We start from the raw sequence: 26759 nt of genomic DNA, 5'->3' as shown, positions 1-26759 counted from the left end.
GAAATCAGTATTTTCTTGAAACTATTACATAGGGTCTATTATAACTATTAACCATTATATTCTTCAAGTCAATGTGTGCCAGTTGTTTTGGGTGATTTGCAAGTGTTAACTCAGATATGTATTTTTTTTTCCTTTGTATGTGCATTTATTGTGTGCCTACCCTCTGATTATGGGAACCTTAGGCTTAGGATGCTTGGAAAGATTCTCTTGCAAAACTAGTTCCTACTGCTGTATAAATGTTACAAAATAATTTAGGTAAGGCAGTTTTAAACTGAGGTGGAAAGTAGTTAAACACATATTTGAAGAGAGTTTCATTACTATCAGTGTTCCATATTATAATTATAATTTTAGTATGATTGCCACTAAGGTCATGAAATACCATGTGTAAACATGTACTTACAATCTTGGATCCAACTCTTCTATGTAATAAGGCCACAAAGGCACAAGGAAGATTAATTTAATTCTTTATTCAGAAATGCTTTTCATGCATATTTATGGAGGATTTCCAATTACCTTTGAAGCATGAACCCATTGTAGGCAGAAAGGCGTTTACAATTTTCCTTTAGAGAGATGCATATCATCTTACCTATAGTGTAGGAACGTGGGTGTGTATAAGCATTCCAAACTCTTCTATAGAGATTAATTGAGCAGATAGTATTGCATATATAATGCCATGTGAAACTAAAAGTCTCTACATTTGTAGTCATTAGATAGTGCCACAGAGGTGAAACGCAGATACCAGTTTGACTGGTCATTCCACTTAAAAGGTTTTGGGGTTTTTTTTGCTTTTAAATCATTTATTCATTAAGAAATTTTAAAAAAATTGTCTAATAGAAACTCTCATATTCTTGACATGTTTAAGACAGAACAACTATTTTCCTCATGCGTTTGTAATAATTAGCAAGAAGACAAATGAAATGTTTCTTTCTACAACATTGTCCTTCTGATAATATTGTATTCACTAAACTGACCCAACATTAATTGCACAGCTATCCAAAAAGGTAAATATCTTGACTTAATAGTCACCAGGCAGTAGAAGAACGCGGTTGCATGTTATCTGGGACAATGGTAAGGAATTATTGTTTAAAATAAGGTCCCAAAGAACATGCAACAGCATTCTTCTACTGTCTGGTGACTATTAAGTCAAGATATTTATCTTCTTGGGTGGCTGAATTAGGATGGGAAGCACAAGCTGTGCAAGTCATCTTTAAAATACTTTCATTCTGTTCCACACTTTAAGACCACATAAATCACATCCCAGATTTCCTAAGGCAACCACTCCCTTTCGTTATAGAGACTCCACAGGAACAGTTAAATCCTTCCTCTCCTAAAACATCAGGAAGATTTTTCACATCCTCTTGTTCAATAGAATGCTCAACAGAAAAACATGCCTCCTTCGTAGTTAGTGCCTCGCTGAACAGAAGAGGGAAAAACACTAAAGCACCCAACACACTGGCAGTGAAACTGTTAGACAGCAGCTCTAAAGGAGATACAAGAATGTAACAAACTAACCCCTGTCTTGGATAACCTGTAAACAGAACTAAATTTGCTGCCAAATATCTTAGTCTTCTAATTCTTACCTAAGCAGTCCTCTGAGCATTCATAATGGAAACCCACACAAACGAGCACATGAGGCATAGACTATAGGGCAAGTCTAAATTGAATAAATCTACCAATCTTCTGTACTATGTAAATAGCAAAATTCCTAAAGTTGTTCTGAAAATGGAATATTAGGCTTATTTTCTATACCATTATGGAGATTACATGAAGAAGAATTTTACCCAGAAATCCAAGTAAAACAAAGAATAACAAAGGAGAAATTATTATGTTGGAAGAAATAAATGTGTAAACAGTTTTCTCACAGGGTATTTGGTCAAAAGGATGTCTTTTCAAGATATGTTTAACAAATTGCCAAAATGAAAGCAAAAAGTGGGAATGCCAATATACTTAAAAATTGTTTGGTATTTACAAAAGAAATCTTATAAAAATTGTAAACAGTTTTGTGTTTCCTAGGAATTTAAAGTATTAAAGAACTGCCGACTCATCACAGACAACTTTGTTCTATCCTGCACACTTGGTTCTCCATTGAAGCACATTACTCACCATTCTAAACACCGATGGACAAAAAATACAGCCTATGCTGGACCTTCCTACCTACTGACCCAGTCTTTCATTTGATAAGAAAATACTTAAATTACTATTTTTTTTATTAATCCAAGTGCCATTGCCCAAACTCAAGGTGGCTCTGCAGTATTTGTTGATTTCAGTAACTTCTTTGATCAACTTGTTGACAGTGCTTTAAAGTATTGCCTCAGGAATGTGCTGCTTTTTTATAGGAAGAACTGTGGCAGGTCTTAAATGGAGCTACTAACACTTTTTTTTCTTTTCTCTTCTACAGTCTCTTTGGATGTGTCTGTTCTTATCAACAAAATTAAACTAACCATCTATTAGATCTCATCTCCTTTGATTCCCTTTAGGACTATATTCTTCCTATGACCACGTCTATTGTCAATTCAATTAGCACGCATCTGGAATGTCTCAATTTTCTTCTAAAGGTGCTTCAGAGAATGCAATTTTGGTAATGTTTTGTATTATCAAACAGATCAAAACAGATTCTATCCCAGACTTTTGTTCTCCGTCTTATGACTGAATTACACAAGGGAATTTTAAATTTTATTCATTTTTTCACAGTCATGATCCTCATGAACCATTCCAGTTTGAATTATAGAACTGATTATTCATCAGAAATAAAATTCCGTCAGGTTTAAAAAACTTGTATATCCAATATCCAGAAAATTTTTAAAATGCTGATTTATGAAACTATAAAATAGTCTGCTAAAATGTGAACCAGTAAAACCTAGAGGACAGGCTATGACCAAATTGTATTGCTATTTTATTTCAAATTCTAGATTTGTCAATTGAGTTTTAGTGTGTTGCTAGATTTGGAACAGATAGGCAGATTAAAGTGTACATCTAGCTTGGCTAAAATTTTACCTTTTTAATAGAATATTTTGTTGAGTGGAACAGTCAGAATTATATGCTGATCGTGAATAATGTCTGTAGATTATGCTTTCTCTTCCCAAGTGCTTTTGTAGAAACAATTCAAGAACTTAAAATGGTAACCCTCATGACCTGACTTGGATGTGAAGAGTGAAGTCCATATGTGAGCACAGAAAGTTCATAATCTCTAACTTCTCTTTTCTAAGACTATATTTCTTTTCAAACTTGAAAATAAGAAAGGTTTAGTTTGTAGACAGAGGAAGTACCTTTTACTAGACAAATGATATAGATAGAAAATGCCTAAACTTTGGGGATATAAAGCCCTTAATCAGAGATCCAGAATAGATAGAATATGTCTCCCTACAGATAATGGAAAATTTGGTAATTCTACTGACAGTTTCACTTACACGTCCTGTTATGTCTCTTACTAAATCATGTATGTTATTTCATTTCAGAAGTCTCTGACTGTTTGCCTATGGTGTTCAAAAATCTGTGTATCCAGTTACTTTTATGAAAGATATTTAATGTTTGTGTGCATTTGAATATATATATACACAAGTATTAAGACTTCAATCAGCATGATTGTGCAGCAGAGGCATATCTTACTCTGTGTGATTCTAAATTTAAAATCCCAATTCTTGCTAATTAGTGAAGATTGGACATACAACATAGCAGATTCAGTAATAATTAGTGAATAAATGAAGTAAATATTTACAGTGGAAATCACCTGCAGAGGGTGATGGGAATCTCAATATCTTGCAGGAAATTAATCATATTTTTGCGACTCCTGTCTTTTTCATCTAAGGACAGAAGTATCCCATATTACTAGCTTTTAGACTACGAAAGTTAGATGAATATGATTCAGCCTCAGGGTTTATTTCACTCATTCATCCCTTATAGCTTTGCTACAGACTCTGGTGCGTAACTTGCATAGATCATCATCCAAACTTCTAGTCAGAAATTGCTATGGAAACTTTTTTCTCAGTGAAAATGGAGAAGAACAGGAATCTTTTGAAATGTTTTGGTAAAATCTGATGAAAAGGGAGTAAAATGTTAACATAATTCTCATCACTATTATAGGTTTACAATTTCTTCGTATTTTGTTGCCTGTTTAAATTTGTAATCTGAATCTTTACTACAGATCCTCGATTTAGGGAAATACTTTCATATGTATGAAAATATTCTGCTGACTCGTGTATCATTAAGAAATAGTCTCATTTGTATATCTGTGCCTTATAAATGAGGCATGGTGGTTGCTCTTTATTTCTTATGTCCCTTTAAAATGTCAGTCCTGGTTCACAGGGTACACACCTAATGTACACTTATCCTGCTGTCATTCTTAACGCTCCTTTTTTAATGTTTATTTTTCTGTGTTCAGTTTCACTCCTGGTCATACTCTTGATTTCTTCACTAATTTTTTGCATTTGTTTATTATGTTTCTGCACTGGTTATTGAAACATGTAAATGCTTGTCAATGTCACCTTGTGTATCAGTGAATGATGCTGACTTTTTAAAAGATTTTCGTGAAAAACAATTCTACATTGTGTAGCTTTTTCTACATTAGTTTTCCTTTTGATTTCATTGATGACAAACATTTATGTGAAAAAGAGGTTGCTTCAGAAGTAGTAGACTGGCCTTCTTTTGTATCCTGTGTTCTTTCCATAGAACCACTGCAACAAGTCCCACCTTTTCCCATGTTCCCAGTTTCCTCCCACTAGTCCTCCTGTTCCTTTTCATGTCTGTTAGCCTCATTTAAAAAAAAAACAACTGTTGTCTTTCTTTCATGTCATCTTATCTATGTGTTTTGCTTGCACAGCTATGGCCAGGATGCACTGGATGCTGTGTGGTCTGGAACTGAGTTTAGGCTGACTTACGCCTCTTGGCCACAGAGTGGATAAAAGCTGGTCACCTCCCTGCTTTTTCCTCAGCAGGAGTGTTTTGAGGATCTTTCTCCTGTACCTCAGAACAGATCTGAAAGAAATTTATAGGACCTTCATAACTCTACCCTCCTGACAAACTTGTTTCAAATTGGCCAGTGAGGGAGAACTGGCAGGCAGACAAATTGATTTAAAGATATATAGGCAACATAACTGCATGACCTTATTTCCTTAGGTAAGCATGGTAAGAATATACTAGAGGGAGGATTTGTAATGAGTATAATCATAGTTTAGATTGGTTATAGAGCTAATGTGATGATTCATGCCTCTTAGCTATATATTTACGGCTCTCACACTCTGTAGGATATGCTGTCTTTCTAAAGACAAATACAACTGATCACTTATAAACACATGATGTCCCAAACATATTTTTCTAAGAGTTTAAACCCTTGTGTTTTGAAATAAAAAAATTCAAAACTTGAAAAATGTTGGTGACTGAAGGTCCATCTTACAGGGAATCTTATCCCTGACAGTGATTCACAGATTCTACTCTGATCCCCATTTTTCTAATCAACAGCAAATTTCTACAGGTGCCCATACACCTGAAAAAGCAGTAGGCACTACAAAGGTGTTACAACCATTTTGTACCTTCCACCCTCTGACTTCTGCAGTTTCAAATCCATTAATCCTGTCCCCCACCTCTTTTTCACCTTTTCTTGCAGTTTGTGGCTGCCTAATGTTAGGGAATATTTTTAATCTTTACTGTATTGTTAAGAAAGCTTCTCCCCCTCTCTTTTTGGTCCTGGGTATCGTACTTGGGCACATATCAGAAAAAACTTCTGTGGTCTGGTTGTTTTTGTTGTCCATTTGGACCACAGCTGCTACCTCAGATTTAAAGTCCTTTAAAAGAATCACTCATAATGGAAATGTATTTAAACTGCATGTTCCTAACATTTTTTAATGTTATGGCCTTTCTGGATGCTCAGAATAGAATGGAACAGACAAACTCTCATTTTTATGACAATGGGAACAAACAAACAGTTCTCACAAATTGTGTAATGCATATATGAAAATTTGGCCCTTCTTGTAAAATAGAGAAGAGTGGGGTACAGGGACTCTTTTTCTTAAGGCCTTTTAAAGCACCAGAAAAGGCATTTCTTTCTATGATTATTTTAATGCAATTGTTAATTTTGCCCCTTGATGTACACATCACAACAAGGAGGTTGGGGAGTCAGATTGTTCTTAGGTCATTTCCTCACTGCTTTACTTCTGCTATTTCCCAATGAATAGATTTTTAGTTTTATTGCCTCAGTTCTTTATGGAAATTGCCTTCATTATTTGACTGCTTTCTTTTCAAAGTCATGAACTTATGGCAACAGTGTACTAAAAGAATCATTAAATCACTTGCCAAAAGTAGGAGATTCATGAGCTCTAGAGAGAAAATTTTCAAAAACATCAGTTTATGGCATTCAGTCCTACAAAATATAAGAATTACCATCTTGAGAACAATTTGGGAAAATAATATTGAGAACAATCTCAATGCTTTAAGAATGTTTCCATTTTGAGAACAAAATGTGAAGCTTATACAGTTCCTCTTTCTCAAAACAGTAATAAAATCATTCTGCAGATAAATATATTTTAAGAAGATAAGATCAGCTACATATGCCATAGAACATCTTATGCATTCTGTGACAGGTATTTGATTATGTATTTACAGACTTGCTCCAAGTTAACTTTTCTGTTAATGTCAGGTGTAGTGGGCATCGTAATAGGTTTGTGACTTCAGTAGTATCTTTGGGAGACATTTTGCCTGAAAGACTGTTCTGAATTCCACTCCCTAACTCTGTTTTTCTGTGTTTCAAAAATGGTATTGATGCTTCTGCATTTTACTGATTGCATATTCTGACAAACTTCTGGTAGTCAAAAGGAAGTTGGAGTCAAAACTGACCATTTCTTACAAGGGTTCTGGGTAGCCTCCAAGTGACGTGAGAGTAGATCTCAGTTTTCCTTGTTCTCTTTTATGGCTGTTTATTTCAAGTCACATTCTAGTCTCAAATTAACAAAATAAATATGGACCAAAAAAAAAGAAAAAATACAATTGATAATTTATGAAATAAAAACTGTTTTATATTTAGTTGCTTCTTTTTAAATTATAGCCATAAGAGCACTGAAACAATTTAAAAGCAAGAGTAATTCTTCTAGCAAGAGAGAAGTTGGTGACAGAGGGAAAGAGAAGAAAGACTTGGAACATCAGAGAACAAAGAGGAATCGCCAGTTTCCAAAAATATGGCTAACAAAATACTCTTGGTTAAAATATGATGATGAAAGAGGAATAATGTTTTGTGCACCATGTCGTAAACATAATGTGGATTTGGGGGAAAACATTCATAATTTTTGTTCTGGCACTGACGACTTCAAACTTGAATTTATAAATACACACCAGAGTAGTGAAGCTCATGCCTGGGCTACCTGCATGGAAGCTGCCAGTACTGCTTCACCAGATACAGCTTCTGCTGAGCAGATGTTGAAGAGCATGAACTCCATAACATTAGGTAGAGTAGAAAATATTTTCAGAACATGTCATGCTATTGCTAAATCTGGTCGTCCCTTTACAGACCTTGACTGGATGTGCAAACTGGATGATATGAAAGGAGTGGATATTGGTTCTGTATTTAGAAATGACAAGTCAGCAAGAAAGTTTATACATTTTATTGCTGAAGTAGAAAGAAGAGCTTTGAAAGAGAAACTGGAGAAATGTAAATTCTTTTCTGTTCTTAGTGATGGGGTCACAGACAGCATACTCAAAGCAGCTGCAGTTGTGTATGTACGCTTTGCAAGTGAAGGAAAAGTTCATTGCCAGATTGTTGGGGTTCAACCTGTTCACAAAACTGACGCTTCAACTATAAAAAATGCAATTGAGCACACATTACAAATAAATCTTCAGGTCAGTCTGGCAAGCCAAGACTGGTCAAGAAAATTAGTTGGATTTGGAAGTGATGGTACAGATGTCACAGTAGGAGAAAACAGTGGGGTAGCTAAACTTCTGAGGGAAATTCAGCCTTGTGTACAGTCTGTGCATTGTTTTGCTCACCGCCTAAAGCTGGTTTACAAAGGAGCACTGAAGAATATTCAGCTATACAACATCTTAAGCAATGTCTTGAGAAATATCTATTACTTTTATCATAACTCACCTCTAAATAAGAATAATCTCAAAGCCACATATGAAGCCATTAAGTTACGCCCAGCTATTCCTTCTCGCGTTGGAGGCTCCCAGTGGCTTCCTCGTCTACAAACAGCTCTACAAATTCTCCTTAAAGGTTATCCTGCAATTGTTCTACATCTGAGTAAGGTAAATTATTTAAAATTTCAATGTAACTTCAGGAAAAATTAATTGCTATGGCTAATTTTGGTCCACACACCTGACACTTTATTTTTCTATATTGATTTCCAGATTGAAAGAGATTCAAGAGCCTCAAATCGGCAGAAAGTCAAAGGTCTTTTACACCTCCTTCTGAGAATGGAGATAGTCAAGTTTTCTCACTTTCTGTTGGATGTCATCAGTGTCCTCAACATTCTGTCACGTGTTACTCTGGATCACAACTCCTCCATTGCAGACATATTTGCAACTGTGCAGTCAACGCTGGAAACACTCCACATGTATCAAACAAGGTCTGGCATTGCTAACAACTGAACAATGATCTCTTAGAATATAATAAAAGAGTATTATATATTGTTTTGTATTCTGTATCTTTCAGACCTGGTCCAAAGGAACGGCTGATGGAGACCGTTCAGCACTTTCATGGTTACCAGCTTGTTGGAAATGGAAATATTTCCGCAATACGAACCAAAGTACTAACTAATTTGGTGAAGAGGCTACGTGATTGTTTTTGTGATGCAAGTCAAGATGTCTTGAGAGCAACGACTATTGGAAGTTTTAAACTATGGCCTCACAAAATGAAACAAGGTATAGAACTATGGTAGTGGCCATTTGAAGTGCACCTTCTAAATTTTTTAAAAGCATAAAAATATTTATTGTTTGCCTCTGTTATAGAATTTGGTGAAGAGGAAGTATCTGTCTTGACTAAACATTATGAAGTCATACTAGAAGCTGCTAGTGTGAAAATAGGTGAAGTAGAAACTGAATGGAGCATGTTGAAATTAGAGCTATATAACAGGTAATAAACTTCATTTGTGTCTGTTTATTGATTTACTCAAAAGGATTATGGAAATACATTTAGTGATAGTTATAATTATATTTCTTACCATGCTTTTTAGGTTTCAGAACATCCAGACCTTGACATGGGATTCAGTGAACTCAGATTATTCAAAGAAGTATCCCAACATCCTGGCATTAGTAGATTTGATCCTAACTCTGCCAGCAAGTTCAGCTGAAACAGAGCGAGGCTTCAGTCAAATGAAACTCACCATGATGCATTTGCACTCTAAACTAAGGTCTGAAAGTGTGACGGATCTTATGGTAATTCAGATGAACTCTCCAGATATCAAAAAATTTGACCCCCATAAAGCTATTCATTTGTGGAATGTGACTTGGCAGAGAAATAGAAGACTACAGGGTGGTGATATGATGACAAATGAAAGACCAGATTACTCTTCTGAATTTGATTTGGAGAGTCTCTGTGGAAGTGAATAGATCAAAATTGTTACTTTTTATTTTGCAATCTTCTTGTAACTTATATGGACACTTTAACAGAATTCCTTGCAGGGTTAATGAGTGTAAAATTTGTATTTTTTTCATAATTATTATAATGTTCAAATATGCCTTTTCGTTATGTTCACTGCTGAATCTTCTGTACCTGAATTCTGTAAATCTGAAGACAATGAACAAAAATAATGGAGTACATTGTTACCTTGGTGGACAGAGGGATGACTCGTAACTTCTATCTAATTGTTTATTGCTTTTAGCTGAGTCATAATATATTATAACCACTGGAGTTAACTGTCATCTTACTATCAGTCTTTAATAGTTCAAGAAGCTTCATTGATTCTGAAAACTTTGATTTTCTTTCCATAAATGTGTGGAAAATCAGTGCATTATTTCTGTCAAATGATTGCTTGACCTGTGTAGCCTATGAATTTTGGGTCATACCTTCTCTCCATATCTGTATGTGTTGCTACTTTTTATTCTCTTGTGGATAAGGTTTAATATGACCTTTCACAGGTTTTTGTCACACTTGTCCTTCAGAAGACTTTCCTACAGAGGCAGAGCAGATCCATTTTCCATTGCCGATTATTAATGCACAAATCAGTCTTCCCATAGCAAATAGTCTTACAGCTGGGATATGACTAATATACTTCACAGCTTGAACCACTTTTATTACCTGTAAAAATGTTTGTGAGGGTTGCAGTAAGAATGCTGTATCTTGATTTTTAATTTAGGAGCTGAGAATGAGAATTGTTCAGAGAAGTATCTGATTTCAGAACTTCATACTTCTACATGTTCTAAATGCAACTTTCTACTTGATAAAATTATCAATAATCAAGGTAAAGCATAGCAGCACAATATATTTCTACCATCAAGGAAAAAGCAATGTGTTATATCACAAGAGAGCTAAAAATGAAATCCTTCATGACCCTTCTTAGTTCTTCCAACAGTGATGAAGATGAACTAGAAATAATTGGGGAGAAATGAATGTGAGGTCATTCACCTTTAAATCAACCCTTTTCTAATCAGGATCAACTCTCTACTTTCAATATAAAACATGTCTAGTAATTGCAGAAGATATACTAGATGTATATATACACACACACATATAGTCTTATTTTGTGTGTCTTGCATATATTGCATATCTTGCATATATTCATGCTTCTTCTAGGTCTAAATACTATGTCAGAAATAGAGTAGGTTTTGAATGCATGCCTCATTAAGGGATGTTAGTCCACTCAAGTAGAGTTAATCTGTGGGGATCAGAAAAAGATATCAGTACTGTGCATTCTATGGTTGATTATAAAAGATCCATCACTGAAGTATCTTCATTTGTGATTTCTCAGATAACAAAAATGTTTAGTTATTCTTTATCTAATAAGCGACAGGATATATATTAGAAAGGGTACCTTATTAGATATGTGGCATTTCTAATTCTAAGGATTTTCTGTTAAGTCACTGTTACGACCAGGGCTAGACAGACCAGGGAGTCGTGTTTAATTCGGAATTCCGTCAGGCTAAATTAAGGTGAAACAGCACCAAATGATCAGTTAAAGATTTTATTCATGACAGAAGCAAACTGAACTGGGGAGGCGTGATAGTGGGTGGTGGGGTTTCTCACAACCGGAATTGGCATGGAACTACCTCAGTGACCCGTGTAACCCGTGGTAACCATGTACATCAATTCAGGGAGAGATCCCTCCCATTGAGTCATGAGGTTCAGAGCAGACCCCCTTGCTTTCTACACTCCTTCTTAGAGAAGAGCCCAGGGGCGGCTGGATCCACTCCTAGTCCCAGACTTAGTCAGCAGTTTATGTCTTAAAGGGATGAGGTGTAGGGATTGTGGAAAAGGAAAAAGAAAGAGAGAGCAAAACAGAGAGAGAAAAAGGAAGAGAGAAAGATTTCACTGGTCCTGGGTCCAGCATTGGTTCAGTCAGCCGAGGGGTCCAGTTCCACTGGGCGCGTGCACCTGAGGCTTAAGTTTGTGTCCTTTTATAATCTCCTTGCCCCTCCTTCGGGTGGGAACTCGAACTCATTAGGCTAATGAGCAGTTTGTGAGCCTTTGGGTTTGGGGGTTGTTTGGGGAGTAACTTCCCCTTCCCTGCAGACCATTGTTTGATCTTTGTATCAGAACAGCTTATCAGAACAGGGAGTTGTGCACCCTCCAGCACGCCCTACCCAAGCTGTTGCTGATGTCTGTGCTGATGGGCTTTTCACCTGTGGTTCCTTGCTGTACAGGGTTTGTTGTTATGCAGAGTTCATCTTTAAGCAGAACTTGCCCCACCACAATGTTTGAGACATTAATTCGTTAAGTCTCTCACAGTCACATAATACCAAGTTTTTCCCCTCAAAGTTTTCAAATGGGAAGATTTTAAATATGATAAGATTGGAAAAAGTTTGAAAATGTGTCCCCAGAATCCCAGAATGTCAACAACAGAAGACAAAAAACAAAATAAAGAACAAAAGTATATGTAGAATCTATAACACTGAAGTCACTTCCATGGTGCATGGTGGCAGCATCACATTTTTAGTATTTGGATTGAAGATAATGGATACATTGCCCTTGGAAAAATAATAGCAAAATCTTAGTATCATAACAAGTATTTGGAAAGGAATATCAGAAACTCATCCATGTCTAAAAATGGGATTAGTCAGACAATCTGTATCCAGTATTTCCCCCTTGTTCTTTTTTGATAAGCTTTTAAAATAGTCCACTGTAGAATGTGTGCTTTGTTTTCCTTAGTGCTTTGGTGTCCTTCTGATTATATGTTTTATTACTACTATCTGAAATATTTTTGCTGAAAATAAATTTTATCTCCTACCATTCTTCCTAACTGCAGCTATGGAGAGGGTGTTATCCCTATCCTCTTTGTAACATTTGGTTTTAACTGCAAAACTACTGCTATGTCTTCTCATCATCTTCCTTTCATAGATGAAACTAGCAGAATTCCTTCAGCCTTGCCTCTCAGGACATGTTTTCTAAGCCTGTGATGATTCTTGCTGCCTTCTTCAGGGCACTCTTTAGTTTCCATACATCCTTCTAGATCTGCAAATTCCAAGTTGTATGCCAGCAGAAGATTTAACAGCTGAAAAGAATGCACTGGATTATTTCCAGTGTCTTACCATGTACTTTCTGGCAATATTGTAATCTGCCATAATGCCCAGAGCCTTTTCTACAGAAATTTTACTTTGCCAGTAAGATTTCCATTGTGACATTTATGCAGTTCATTATTTCAGCCCAGTATGGCACTTGACATTTATTCTTATTGGATAGTGTCCTTCTTAGCCTAGACTATACCTCAAATTTGTAAAGTTCACTTTGAATTCTAATCCTGTGCAGTCTGTTTCCTCAAAGCGCTTTGATCTGTTTCCAGTGAAACTTACTGATCTTGACCATCTCTCTAGTTTTTCAAAATCTTTTTGAATTCTGATGCTTTTTCCAAAATGCTTGCTATCCCTTCTCATTAAAAGTGTTTCCACAGATTTAATAAGTTAATTTTCTAGTCAGTCTTCTACATCATTCAACAAAAACCTGTTAGGTTTGGTTTCTTCTTTTTTGGACTTAAAAAGATTTTCTGAAGAGCATACTTTTTTTTTTAACCAGTCTTGTTAGTAGACAAAGTTGATTCTGGGAACTATTTTCCCCTTCTTTCCCAGAAGACATTAATTCATTTTACCACTTGCAGGGTACCATTTGCAGATACCAGTATTCTTTTCTCAGCACCACCTGTGTAGTTGCCCAGTCATAGCATCTCTCCATGATTATAAAACATTGGCAACCCCTGAGTTAAATTGATGAATCGCCTTTTCTTTTGTAATATAATCAGATATTCAAAACCAGTTCCATGCTCTATGATATAAAAACAATACATTAAATCTAGACAAAATATTTAAAAATACATTGAGGAAAGTTATTTGATATCTTTTTTATATGCCTATGAGGGGTTTCCTCTCTCTCTGAGACTTCCTCATTCCTCCTAGTTATGTCACAAGGAGGAATTAGGTCACACTCCATTTGAAATTTTTGAACTATTACAACTTTCTGAAGACACTTTGGAATTGTCCCACCTTGGATGTTTCAGGAGAAGGTAGTAAAGTAAAAGAAATTACCCTACAGCACATCAGCAATTCTATAATTAATAGATAGAAAGTAGCTTAGCTCTGAATGAAAGAGAGGGTTGTTTCTTCACATTTACCACAGAGGAATAAAAATGGGTAGACACTGCAGATCACCTGACAGTGCTTAAATGTCTCACAATAATTCATGTTTGCCATAGGCTTGCATCAACTAACATCAAATTTACCTGAAAACTATGTTCTAGCATGTTCGACAATCCAAAGTTCTATAAATTGTGCTTAATTTTTTAGACTCTGAGCCTTTAAGCCCATTTCTGACATTATCTCTTGGTTCAAGCTCTTTAATTTCCTCACCCCTCAAATATTTTTTAGGTATGTTTCTGAAGTCATGTAACCTCACAAAAAGTGACATGAGGATATTAGTATCCTTTTAGAATTTCATGCAGAAAACCAGAATTCAATTTTGTTTTAGGAAGCCAGAAACTCATAGGAAATACAGGAACAGCATTTTTTATTGTCATGTAGGGAAATCATAGTAGGAATTGAACAGTTTAAACCCTAAAATAATGCGAGAGAAACAAGTTAGATTGCCAGAGTACTGGGGATGAGATGTGGAAAGGGAAATGTTTAGTAAACATGAAATAAAAATTATCGTAGCTGGACTTTCCATGGTAAAGCACTAGACAATTTGAGACTGCAAATAAGATGTAAAATTTTTTTCCTGTTATTTTAATATAAAGTTTTCACTGGCTCCTTGGTGGACCATAGCCTATTCTTCTCATGAACCACTAAAAAGTTACCAGGTTTATTGAATCTTCTATGAAGTCTCACAATAATGATATTTCTGTGATGTAGGCTTTATTGTGCTGTATGGAAATCATCTGATTCTTGTGGCTTGAAGTTCTCATCAAAATAAAAGTTTCTGGTTACCTTAACATTATGAAATCAGCAATCCAAGGCGCTTCAGTAAACAGCCTAACTCACATGATTTTTAAAAGATGTTCTGTCTCAAAGTTGATAAGTCAAAAACCTTCAAGAGCTGACATCAGAGCACTGTTACCAGTCTGCCAGTATTTTTTCCCAGCTTTTGCTTTCATGCTGAAATCTATTGTAGGACATAAGGCTTCAAGTCCAGGTCTTTCTCACTTCCTTCTTGTCCCAATGGACTTTCAACTTTGCAGATCTATTTTTTTCTGTTCTCTCCAAGCTTATATATGTATAGGATTTCTCTGCTGTATTAAGACGTGCTGAGGGCATTACTCCTGGTTTTCCTGATTGGAGGCAAACAGGTCTACAGATATAGTAGACAATTAATTCAAATTGGCAACTTGATTTTGAATACTGACATTATAAAATTAATGTTCATTCACATTCTTAATATTCCTACCACTTAAATATTTCTTCATAAACTTAACAAACTTCACTTCACTGTTCCATTTCAAAGAAAAAAAATTGTTAGCCATAAAATGTGCACAGCTGTGCCTTTTCAAAAGGAGAAGATGTTTGGCTGTAAAACAGAAAAAAATTAAGTAAGTCCTTCCAGTATTTCACTGATTGTGTTTGCCTTTAAAGGTAATCTGAAAACTTATTGTTTTGACACTATGGAAGTGATCATAACCTGACCAAATCAGCTTTGTGTCTCAAAATTTAGATTATTTGAAACTTTAATTTTACATTTTTTGTCAATAACTGTAGAGGTTTTGCAGTGAATCCTCACTTAGCCAGCAAAGTCCATTTCTGAAAGAAAAGACTCATATCTGTCTGTTAAATTTTAGTATACATAATTTTGTGGTTTAATCCTGTGCATGAAGTTTGAAGTTTCTATTTGTTTATAAGCAAATCCATGCCTATTTTAAAAAACAAGCAGGATTTTTTGCACTTACTTATTTTTATCTTATGATTTCTTTAAAATAAAATTGATGGATCTATTTATAACTTTATTATAAGTATTTAAAGCTTTTTAAGCAATTCAATTTTGTTTCAAAGTTTAACAGACAGTCATGTGCGTTTTCCATTCTATTCTCTAACACATGCTTGCTTTCAAGAGTAGAGATAGATTTATGGTTGATTAAAATAGAGCGCACCAAAAGAAAAGATAGGTAGGTATTCGTTACATAGAATATGTGTGTGATTGGTATTTGTGAATTCAATAACTCATAAATTGTCAGTGTGGATTGCATGAGGATGGGTTAGTGATCACAGGGCAGATCAGAAGTATTGAAAGAATTGCAGTGTATTGGAATATTTTACATTTTGCTATTAGACAGACCACACATGATTTATTTTAAATGAGAAAAATTTATGTTTGGCTTGAAAGGTATTACAACTATCAATAGTACATAATAGCAAAATAAATAATTTTCCCATATGGCCATTTAAATAAAAAAATAGAATTCCTTTAACAAAAGAAGTCTATTTAAAATGGTAAATATAATTTTTTATATATATTATCTTTCTTTTCTTAGGTTTTATACAAAAGAAAGTATTTATTGACATTTTTATTGACTTGATTAATTTGAATCTTGGAACAAATTGCCTTCCCGATGCATGGATGAACTTAACACTTCCAGATGTAAGTTAACCCCTATTTTCATTTCAACTGAAGTATTGGTTAGTGTAGAAGATGCAGCATTGTCCTTACTATGATAAAGTCAAGAGTATAACTATTATAGGGCATTAACACTTTTTCCTTAAAATTCTTCTGTTTCACTAGAGAAAGAGTCTGGAAGCCACTGTGCCAGAAATAAAATGTTTGTGTCAGCACTATGTTTATTTACGATTTTCAGATTATATCAGTTCCTTAGACACCATTGAAAATTCCATTTCCAGGAGTTAAAATAAGACTGTTTATGTTCTTCATTTCAACACAGGAGAATAAAATCTGGAGCTGTATGACCTTAAATTTATTTATCCAAGATTTTCAGATTTAGGAACATGAAAAATTGTAATTTAGTCTTTCCAAATTATCCATCACTGAATTCTCTGATTAATTTTACTTTCAGATGTTGCTGGTAAGCCTATGGAATGAAAAGATTTACTTGTTTTAGCATTTTTTGATAATTATTTCTGATAGTGAGCCATGATTCACTGCAAGATTTTAATTGGATTTTACATGAGAGAAACAGCCTTATTCAAATATTTTTCACACGGATGAACTGCATGAGTAAACCATTTTAAAGTTTCTGAATGATGGATTTCCACTGAGTTTAGTGAAAACTAGGCACCACTGTCATCATCAGTACATAAAAATCTAATCTTAGCACAGGAAATTAATTATATGAGTAAAAAATTGTTTATTAATAGATGATGTGCATGTATGCCATGTTCTTTATGCTTTGAGAACTTTTAGTGCTTCTAAGTACTATTTTTATTTTAATAACAGAATTTCCTTTCCTTAAAAGCACCATTTTTAGATGAGACTTTTAAATTTATAGTGAAGGCAAGAACTTACATACAAAAGGAGATGCATGAAGCATAATATAAGGTAGACATTTATTCTGCACAAGCTATTCTGAACTGAACTCGCCATTTCATCATTGTGTGACTTAATAGAATTTCAAATAAGTTTTCAAAATCTAATAAGTGGTACTGTACCTGCCAACGTTAGGGCAGATAACATCTACAACATTATCAAATTGTCTCACTCTGTGTTGCCCCAGGCCCTTATTCCTGTAAACACATTGCTTCCTTCTCAAACTCCAGTCTGGAACAAACCAGACACTTCCCTTGACAAGGAATTCTGGAAGTGGGGCAGAAGATAGCGTAGAGGTACATAGTAGGGTCTCACCACACCATTAGTGCAGAAATGAACTGTGCCAATTTTGTTCCCTCTATCAGATACAGCCTTCACAATGCTGTGTCAGGAGATTTTACATGTATTCTCCTATTTGTGTTCTGTACCCCACTCTGCTGTCCACATACAGCGTCTTCAGTGGTAAAAAGGCACATGCGGCAAGCTGCAAAGCAGCTTTTCTACAACTACTTTTTTCTAACTGAAAATAATGCTGGAGCAGAGAAAAGCCATGTGGTGGACACCCATAAGAGTTAGCAAAATAGGGCCAAGGCACAGGCCCAAGCATTTACTAGATTTGGTACTCATGCTGCTAAATTGTCCGTTCAATGCTTAGCGCTCTCCCAGATGGAGGACGGTTCAGGGTTTAGCATGTACTAAGAGCCGTTATCTCATAGGCAGTTTAGATAGATACAACTGTTTGAGGAGTCCGAGTATTTATTTAGAGGGCTGCACAGGCCAACTGGCCTCATTGACAGACAGTGGTCTGTGGCCTGTTTTGTTTAGTGATACATGTCCTTCTATACATCTTTGAAATCTCACTGCAGAACCATGTCCATCCTAACCAGGAAAAAGACCTAAGGAGACGTAATACATAGAAAGGGTATTTTTATGCACACATATTTGACAGTATTTATTATTTTGTTTTTATAGTTACAAAATCTGGCATCTGCATTCACAGTGAACTCAGAACTTACCGACTGGCGCAGATTCTTGCTAGCAGCAGCACAGCCTTGGCCAATGCCATCTGTGACACAACTTCTCAAAACGCTGCATAGCTTCAAATCTGTTGATGTAGCTGGATCAGGCTTTGTTACACAGGAATACTATATGCAGGTTATAATTCTTTTCTCTTTTGAATAATATTCTTTTGTTAAACTCTCTTAATTGAACGATATATTGTTTGGTTTATTCACATTCAGAAATTCAGTCTGAATTTTAAATGTTTTGGGTTTTGAGGGTTCTTTCTAGTGAAAATTTTCTTCAGAAAATTGAAGGCCTGATATCTATCTTATCCATAGTTCCACAAATCAGACTAATTAAGCTTACTTTTTACTTCCATTTCCTACTTTCCCCATAAATTAATTTCAAGTGAAAATCCTTCCTGTTCTAAAGAAACTATTCTGTGCTATTAACTTGTTTGACAATGTATCTATAAGACAAAAAATTTGCTCCAAACAGAAATAAGTATTTTAGTTTGGGCTCACCAGCTCTACTTTAATTAAATATTTCTAGAATATTTCTAATAAGGAATTTTTGTAAATGAAAATTGTTTTTCAGACCTTGAATATGCGGAAAATTATAAAATTCTTTGATTTATTCTTTTCTCTAAAGACACTTCTCTTTGAACTTTCGCATAGTTCAGCGAGGTTTTTCAGGAAGCAAGCTTCATGAAAGAGTATTAAGAATACATTTTTCTTCTTTTAGCAAAATTCTGCTCATTAAATTTTCACTTACTTTTACTTTGGATTCTTAATCATACTTAAGATGACTGCTGGTTCATTCTTCTAATGCATACTAGCCCTATATATAATATATATTTATGTATCTACATATATATATATGCAGATATATATGCGTGTGCATGTATACACAAAAGTTCTACAGTTCTGTCAGTTTTTATTTGTTTGGTGATACTAAAATAATTTTCAAACTGTTTTAAATAAATTTCACAGAGTCTTTATTGTGGTTTGTTTTCCAGTCACCTAGTATTAGTTTTCTTCAAAAATTAAATAGAAGCTGTGTTATTCCAGAAGCCTGTTAGTTTCAGAACTACTTTGATTAATTTAAAACTTCCAGGAGTGCCTGCCAACCCCTACTCACACCAGACTTGCAAAGAAACAAATTTTGCAAAGCCAGAAAACCCACGAAATGTGCAGGACTATCTGCATCTATTTGTCTATTGATGTGGTAATTTTTACTGAAGTGTGAGTTTAAAAATATGATGCAGTAACAAGACATGCAGACTGAGAATGTACATTTTTAACACAGGATTCTAGTTCAAATATTAATGGAGCAATTCTTTTACTCACTTCAGGATTGGAATTTGCTCATATTCAGTCACTGATAGTAAATATGCAATGGTGTATACGCATTTGTTTATAGACCTACCCCCATTAGTTCTTCCAAACTTCCATGAGACTAATGATGCTGAACCTACAGTCTCATACAGTTCCTTAATGACTAAAAACTACCAAAAAGTTCATGCACTTACATGCATTCAAAATGTCATGAAACTTTATTTATTTTATTTTACTGTCTTAATGAGAAACAATGACAAGCAATGTTCATTGAGAATAACAGGAAGAATCTTCCACTGGGAATTTGAGGTGCCCCAGCTGGCCCTTCTATCTGTACCTGTACTAGTAAACTACACAGTGCTAGGGAACATCCCCAGGTAGTGGTACTCAATTGTCCATGCTGTGACATTGTTTGCACAACCTGGCATGGTTTAACATGGGCCATTTCCAAGCAAGTGAATTTTTCTGTAGGCAGTCTGTTCCTGGCTATCCTGTTTTAGAAGATAAGATCTAGCTGATATTTCCTGTGTGGTGGGTCTAGTATTGGAGAATTGGTTCTGGACACTTAATTTACAGTTGTAGGTACAGCTCTGTAGGCATTACGGGACACTTGGTCTTGTTGTTCAGAGCAGGCAATCATGGGAAGAGCCATGCCCCTGTCCTTCATTATACCGCAGTGTATGGACAGTTTCTTCCCAAAGTACAGTTAGGACAAAAGCTATGGGGTAGCAAAGGATACCCTAAAAGGAAGAAACCAGAACACACATAGAAACTCTGTGACATATTTGCTTCTTGGGCAGTGTAGGTTTACAGCTACCTAGTTAATTTTCAATTTTTTCAAGAGCATAGACTCACTTCTATCCTACTCTACTTTCAGTAATTCCTGAAGAATCTGTTACAAAGTACAAACAGCTACTTAATTATTCTGATGTCATTGTATATTAATAACAAATTCAGCTTGATTAAGTCCAGGAATTAAGCTTTTAGTAATCTGTCTGTTGAACAATGATAGAGCATAAAGACCACTTTATTTTAATGTGTGAAAATAAATGCCTTTTTTTTTTAATCAGGTTGGCTTATGGTTTAATGGAAATGAAGATCTAAGCATAACAAAAAGTTGCACAGAACCCTTGCCTTTAGATAGGCTAAGACATCTCATAAAGGTAACTTTAAAAAAATAGGTATTTTGAAGAGACCACTCACTATTCTAACCTGAGAGGTCTCATTCAAAAGTTTCTTGGATCTCTTTTTTCCCATAACTGCTGCAGTATTTCGGTGGTTTTTGAGGTCAGGTGGTGCTTCAGAATATGATTTCCATGTATAAAAAACTCAAAGTTAGAAATAATGTAGCAAGGAGTCTAGGAATTGTCCTTCAGTATTCTAAATCATGGTCTACTCAGAAAGACTTAATTATTCCTGTTCTTCTTTGAACTGCATTAATTTTGCTACACAGTAACCAACTTTGTAAAGAATGGGAGGCAAATGATCCCCGCATCTAAGCTCATGGAAGTCTCCATAAAAGAGGGAGGTAATAGTGTGATCTGAATACAAAAAAAATATTTTGGACCTATTTGTCATGACACAAGATTTTATTAATTTCTCCTTGTTCCATGAAAGTCCGCAGCCTAGAAAAGAAAATACTACAATTTCTGTTTCCCTGAATGACAGACACACTTCTGATTTTTCTTGATTTACATAGCGTCAACACATTTTTAAAGATAATACCACTTATCAGCAGTCATTACTTTATTTCATCCTTTTCTCTACATACTTTGATTTGTATTTGATTAAATTCCACTTGTAGAAATTAATTTACATATTTTTGTCTATTTATAGTTTTTCTTTAGTTTATTTGCTGATAACAGACAAGATCCTGCTCTGCTCAACTATACGCAGATGCTCCTTTATTTTGCCTCCCACTCTGATCCAGTTGAAGGTGTTTACAGAGCACTTAGTATTGCTACTGGAACATATATTCATAGCAAAGAAGAAGCTTCTCCTCCATGTGTGGTAAAATATTACAGTACAATATTAGGGAACAGTAGTGCTGCTTGCAAATTATAAATTACCTAGATTTCTGTATATTTTCTTATCCTGTGTAGCTCCAGTCCTTACAAGTAGTCCCACTGACTTCATGGGAATTCTGCAAATAGTTCCACTGACTTTGGTAATAATACTCAGAAGTATTCTTCCAAAAGTCTGAAAATTTGCATGCCAAATAACAATGAAAGGTTAAGATATTTACTGGTAACTACTCCTTGTAGAGATGAACAGAGGACATTCTTTGACCTAATCTTAGTCAATTGAGTCCAGCTATCGATCCTCAGGAATTAGACTGTAGTGTGATTTATGGTATTGTTATCTAAAAATATAAACCCTGGTATTATTGCTGGTCTTACTTTATTTTCTATTATGTTTCTTTGGGCTATGTAGAAGTATATACACTTTTGTTGTTATTTTCAAGTGTTTTGGTTTACCTGTAAATCAGAAGGATTAATAATTAATAATTAGTTTCATATGAAATAATTTTAAAAATTATTTTTAGAGCCATGATGACTGTACTGTCACATCAAATGAAGCTAGGGTTTTGAACATTGTTAGTATTTCTGGGCAATGCTGTTATTTTTAAAGTCTCAAATTTGCCATTAGTGCATTGCATGCATCAGTTACTTATTATTGAAGTATAAGGCATTTTTTGAGACATAAAATATGTATCTGTACACACCTTGGAAAGACCTCTCTCTTCTAGATAATGAAATGTTTCACTATGCTTTCACAACCACAGTGACTCTGGCATTTGCCTAATACTTAAAATACAGTTGTACTCTCCAGAAACAGTGCAGAAAGGGCATTGTTTTACCACACAGTGTAGTGTACCTATACATATTCCTAATTACATTTTATCACTTCAAATGACAAAATATATTATTGTACTCCCTTATGTCTGCTTTTATTTGGCACAACAGAGTTTTTGTCCATGGGAGAGATTGAATAAGGCAATTTCCTTTTCACATTTCATAGAAAGAAGCATGCTGCCAATTGGATACAGTAGGTCTGAACTTAGTTTCCCATTTCCCGCATTTCAGTGGAAAGTTCTAACTCTGACGTCACTAGATATAAAGCAACACAACCTGTTCTCCTCCTTACTGTCTTCTGCTTGGTTTGATCTGTTTGCTTGGGACTTTTGTAAGATTGTAAGCAACTGCACTGGCATTATCAGCTATGTGTCAACGACTTGTCTACCTGGACTTCAGTAAGGCCTTTGACACTGTCTCTCATGGCATACTCCTTGAGAAGCTGGTGGCTCATGGCTTAGACAAGTGTACTCTTCGCTGGGTAAAAAACTGGCTGGCTGGATGAGCCCAGAGGGTTGTGGTGAATGGAGTTAAATACAGTTGGCGGCCGGTCACAAGTGGTGTTCCCCAGGGCTCAGCATTGGGAGGGATCTGGACAGACTGGATCGATGGGCCGAGGCCAACTGTATGAGGTTCAACAAGGCCAAGTGCCGGGTCCTGCCCTTGGGTCACAACCACCCCATGCAGCGCTACGGGCTTGGGGAAGAGTGGCTGGAAAGCTGCCCGGCAGAAAAGGACCTGGGGAGTGCTGGTCGACAGCCGGCTGAATATGAGCCAGCAGTGTGCCCAGGTGGCCAAGAAGGCCAACAGCATCCTGGCCCGTATCAGAAATAGTGTGGCCAGCAGGAGCAGGGAGGTGGTTGTTCCCCTGTACTCGGCACTGGTGAGGCGGCACCTCGAGTACTGTGTTCAGTTTTGGGACCCTCACTACCGCAAAGACATGGAGGTGCTGGAGCGTGTCCAGAGAAGGGCAACCAAGCTGGTGAGGGGTCTAGTGAGCAAGTGTTATGAGGAGCGGCTGAGGGAGCTGGGCTGTTTAGTCTGGAGAAAAGGAGGCTGAGGGGAGACCTTATCGCTCCCTACAACTGCCTGAAAGGAGGTTGTAGCGAGGTGAGTACTGGTCTCTTCTGTCAGATGGCTGGAGGTAGGACAAGAGGAAATGGCCTCAAGTTGCACCAGGGGAGGTTTAGATTGGATATTAGGAAAAATTTCCTTACTGAAAGAGTTGTCTGACATTGGAATAGGCTGCCCAGGGAAGTGGTTGCATCACCATCCCTGGAGGTATTCAAAAAGCGCCTAGAAAAGGCATTTCAGGGCATGGTTTAGTGGGCATGTTGACAGTTGGACTTGATGATCTTAAAGGTCTTTTCCAACCTAAACCATTCTATGATTCTATGACTTCTTAAGGCTGTGAGTCACAGGTGAAGGGAAACATTTCCATTCAATCTTGAGTTAACAACGTATCTCTGAGGAGCAAGTGTTATACCCCCCATCCAACCTGAGAATTTCCTCATGCTTAGTTTCCCACTCAATGTATTGGCTCTGAATCTGTGCTATGTCTGATGTCTCACAATGTATTATACAGACAGTTAGTGCACCTAATTCATCTTGGAGAGTCCCTCAGAAACCTAGAAATATTAAGGATTAGATGCTAAATGAACATCTTGCATGTGTGGATTCTCTTTGACTTTATAGTTGTCTTTCATAGGTTGGTGCTCAGAATTGCAGGGCTCATAGAACATAATTTTAATCTTTTCTTTCTTCTTATGCCTTGTGTTCCATATGTGTACACTTTAACAATAAAGTTGAATACAGAAAAAAGAGAACAAATAAAATCTTGTTCCACTGAAATGAATGAGTTTTCACGATTGGCTTCAGTAGGGCCAGCATTTCATGCAGGATATTCAACAACCGCAAGGGGGCAAAGAGTAAATTATGAGTTGGTATTGTGTCATGTTTGAGTCAAGCTCCATCAGATAGAATGACATAGATCCCTGAAGACCTCCAAAGTGGTTTTCAGCACTAAATTAAGAACCTAAACCTTTTTATGTCTCTGGCTGTTTACATGTGATCTAAATATCCCAGTTCTCGCTACAGGTACTGGAAATATAGGAAATAATATTAGTGGAGTGTTAATCAGTGGAACATAAAGCTCTATCCAGCTCATCTCAAAGAACGTTGGTAATACACTTTAGATAGCCAGCTTATAAGTAGGCACTTAACACAGCAGCACCTAATTTGTCTCTTCTCTTTTTCTTGTTCTGGGCTGATAATTGTAATGACTTCTCATTACTAGATGCCTACAGAAATAAGTCTGAAACTTAATGATGTTAATAGGAGAAGATCAGACAAGCATATTCTAGAGACTTTTGTTACTTTTACTAACTTCATAGCAAAGACCCTTTTACTTAAAATACTTAGCTTTTAAGTCTCAATAGTTTTGTTATTGGTTGTGTAGATCTTATAGCTAAATATAAACAGTAGTGGGAGGTAGAAAAACCTAAGTGCTGATATTTGTGTAAACTCCACTGTTGAATGTTAAAAATTTTAAAAGGACTGTATCAATGACTCTGCTCCTCGTGTATTGAAAAAGACATGTATTAAGGCCACACGTAGCACAAGTGTGACTGAATCTCAGCAGTCTCTCCTTCCTAATGAGGAAACAAATGGTATGTTCAATTACATGCACTTTCCTGTTGTTGTTACTGGTTAGTCCACACAGTGGCCTAATTGATGAAATGCAGTTTCCTGTTGTTGTTAATGGTTGTTAATGGTTAGTCTACACAGTCGTCTAATCTAGTCAAAGCATTGTTCATCTGTGTGAGGTCCTTTCTCATCTTTGTGCTCACAAATCTCTACAGCAGGTTTTTTTTCTCTCTTTGGCCATCTCCAATAGCACCACAAAGATTCCTCATTGCTTGTTTATAGTAAACTTCTAATTTTTCTGCATAAAGCCTTTCGCACTTTTTCTATGGAGAGCTGGTGAGCCTATGTTAACTGTTAGCCAAAATAAAGTTCTTGCAGTGACTCCTTGTCCTTTCTAGGACAAGGAGAAAATTCATGCTGTTTTTTTCATATGAACATCCAGAATTACCAAGTTTACTCCTTATACAAACACAAAGTTCCTGGTAGGGTATCGTAATTTGTAACTATTAAGTATTTTTATGTTTTGTTGCTCTGAAGAATATTAATTTCTCAGTGGAATGTTGGCCACGTTCCTGAAAAAAGCTGTTTATTAAATTTCTACTAACACCAACATTACGGATATTTCTGGACTCTTGGGATCTATTCCTTCATCTTATAGTTCAGCAGATAATTTTGTGTGAGTTGATGATTTTTGTTTTGTAAGAACTGAAGTTTGGAAGTATAATCCACTTGATCCTTAATGAATGTCTAACTAAAACAGATAACCTACTGACAGACCATTTATCACCAAGTATTATACCTATGCTTTATTTTCTTAGGGTTTTCCTTATACCAACATAGTGCCAAATGAGAAAACTTTAATAGAAGATGAAAAAGAAGTCTTGAATTACATGGGTGAAGGAATAATTTCAATGGCAACTCTACTCAAAGTGTTTCATACTGGAGGAAGTAAAGATGAAGATAATCATAGGTTTAGTAATCTGGACAGGGAAGGGAGCTATGATAAGGTAGGCTGGTTGATTTAAAGAAGCTTTTGTACCTTGCACTAGGTGTTAAATAAATACCTGCTGCAATCTTTGCTTTTCCCCAAATTTTTTAAACACTTAATAAATTGACCACATATTATTTTTCTTAAAGCATTTCATCAAAATATACAAAGAATTAGGCACTGAAGACCTGACACCCATCCCAGTTGCACTCCTTTTGAAGCATCCTTTCATTCAAGACTTAATCAACAGATACCAAGAATACAAGCTTCCTGTAAGTATTGCTTTCTGGGACCAAGAACTTCATAAGTACACATATTGAAATTGACATTATCTCAGACACATAAATATAATTAATTTAGATACTGCCAATTTGCAGTGTAGACCAGATATATAGCATAGCAGGTTGTAGAGTAGATCGGTTGTTTTGTTTTCCATGAAAACTCCATCCATCAAAGACTGCACTGCTTTCTGACCTATGTTTTTATACCTGTCTTGCTGGCCTATAGCTGCCTACAGGTTTTCTACTGTGTTGTCGCATGTGGCATTGCCTTTCCCCCCACCCATAGGAAGGAGCCTGGTTGAATTATCTTCCCAACAGGATCTTACTGCAAGACACTGTAGGATATGGGATAGAACACATTCTGTCCTAGGCCAACCAGGCTGCAGAAAAGGGTATGTAGAGGGAGTACATGTTCAAATATTGTTCCCTGCCCTAGTCTAGAGCATCCCTGTTACCTGCACCTATGTTTAAATGTGCATTAAAACAGTTACACATAAGGCAAGTTTGGGCCAGTGTATCAACCTATTAAATGTGTCGAACTATGGCAAAAATATGTGATAT

General features: G+C 35.9%; 1 protein-coding gene across 6 annotated transcripts in view; it reads left to right on the top strand.

Annotated features, from left to right (window-relative positions):
* Positions 1–25904, top strand: part of SPEF2 (sperm flagellar 2) — an 82549-nt gene extending 56645 nt beyond the window's left edge. Inside the window, exons 29-35 of one of the 6 annotated variants that reach the window (XM_030004683.1) lie at positions 7034–8226; positions 8329–8546; positions 8633–8841; positions 8929–9052; positions 9153–9354; positions 16083–16189; positions 18062–18173. In XM_030004683.1, coding sequence (XP_029860543.1) covers positions 7034–8226; positions 8329–8546; positions 8633–8841; positions 8929–9052; positions 9153–9354; positions 16083–16127 — 1991 coding nt within the window. In that variant the 3' untranslated portion in view covers positions 16128–16189; positions 18062–18173. Of the gene's footprint in view, positions 1–1998; positions 6953–7033; positions 8227–8328; positions 8547–8632; positions 8842–8928; positions 9053–9152; positions 10866–13989; positions 14001–16082; positions 16190–18061; positions 18174–25747 lie in introns of those variants that run through there. The other 5 variants (XM_030004685.1, XM_030004688.1, XM_030004686.1 and 2 more) reach the window with 5 other exon arrangements.
* Positions 25905–26759: the final 855 nt, after the last annotated feature.

The sequence above is a fragment of the Aquila chrysaetos genome, chromosome Z (assembly GCF_900496995.4).
Source record: "Aquila chrysaetos chrysaetos chromosome Z, bAquChr1.4, whole genome shotgun sequence".
In the NCBI taxonomy this organism is placed as follows: Eukaryota; Metazoa; Chordata; class Aves; order Accipitriformes; family Accipitridae; genus Aquila; species Aquila chrysaetos.
Note: the sequence above shows the minus strand (reverse complement) of the source record. Positions and strands in the feature narration are given on the sequence as shown.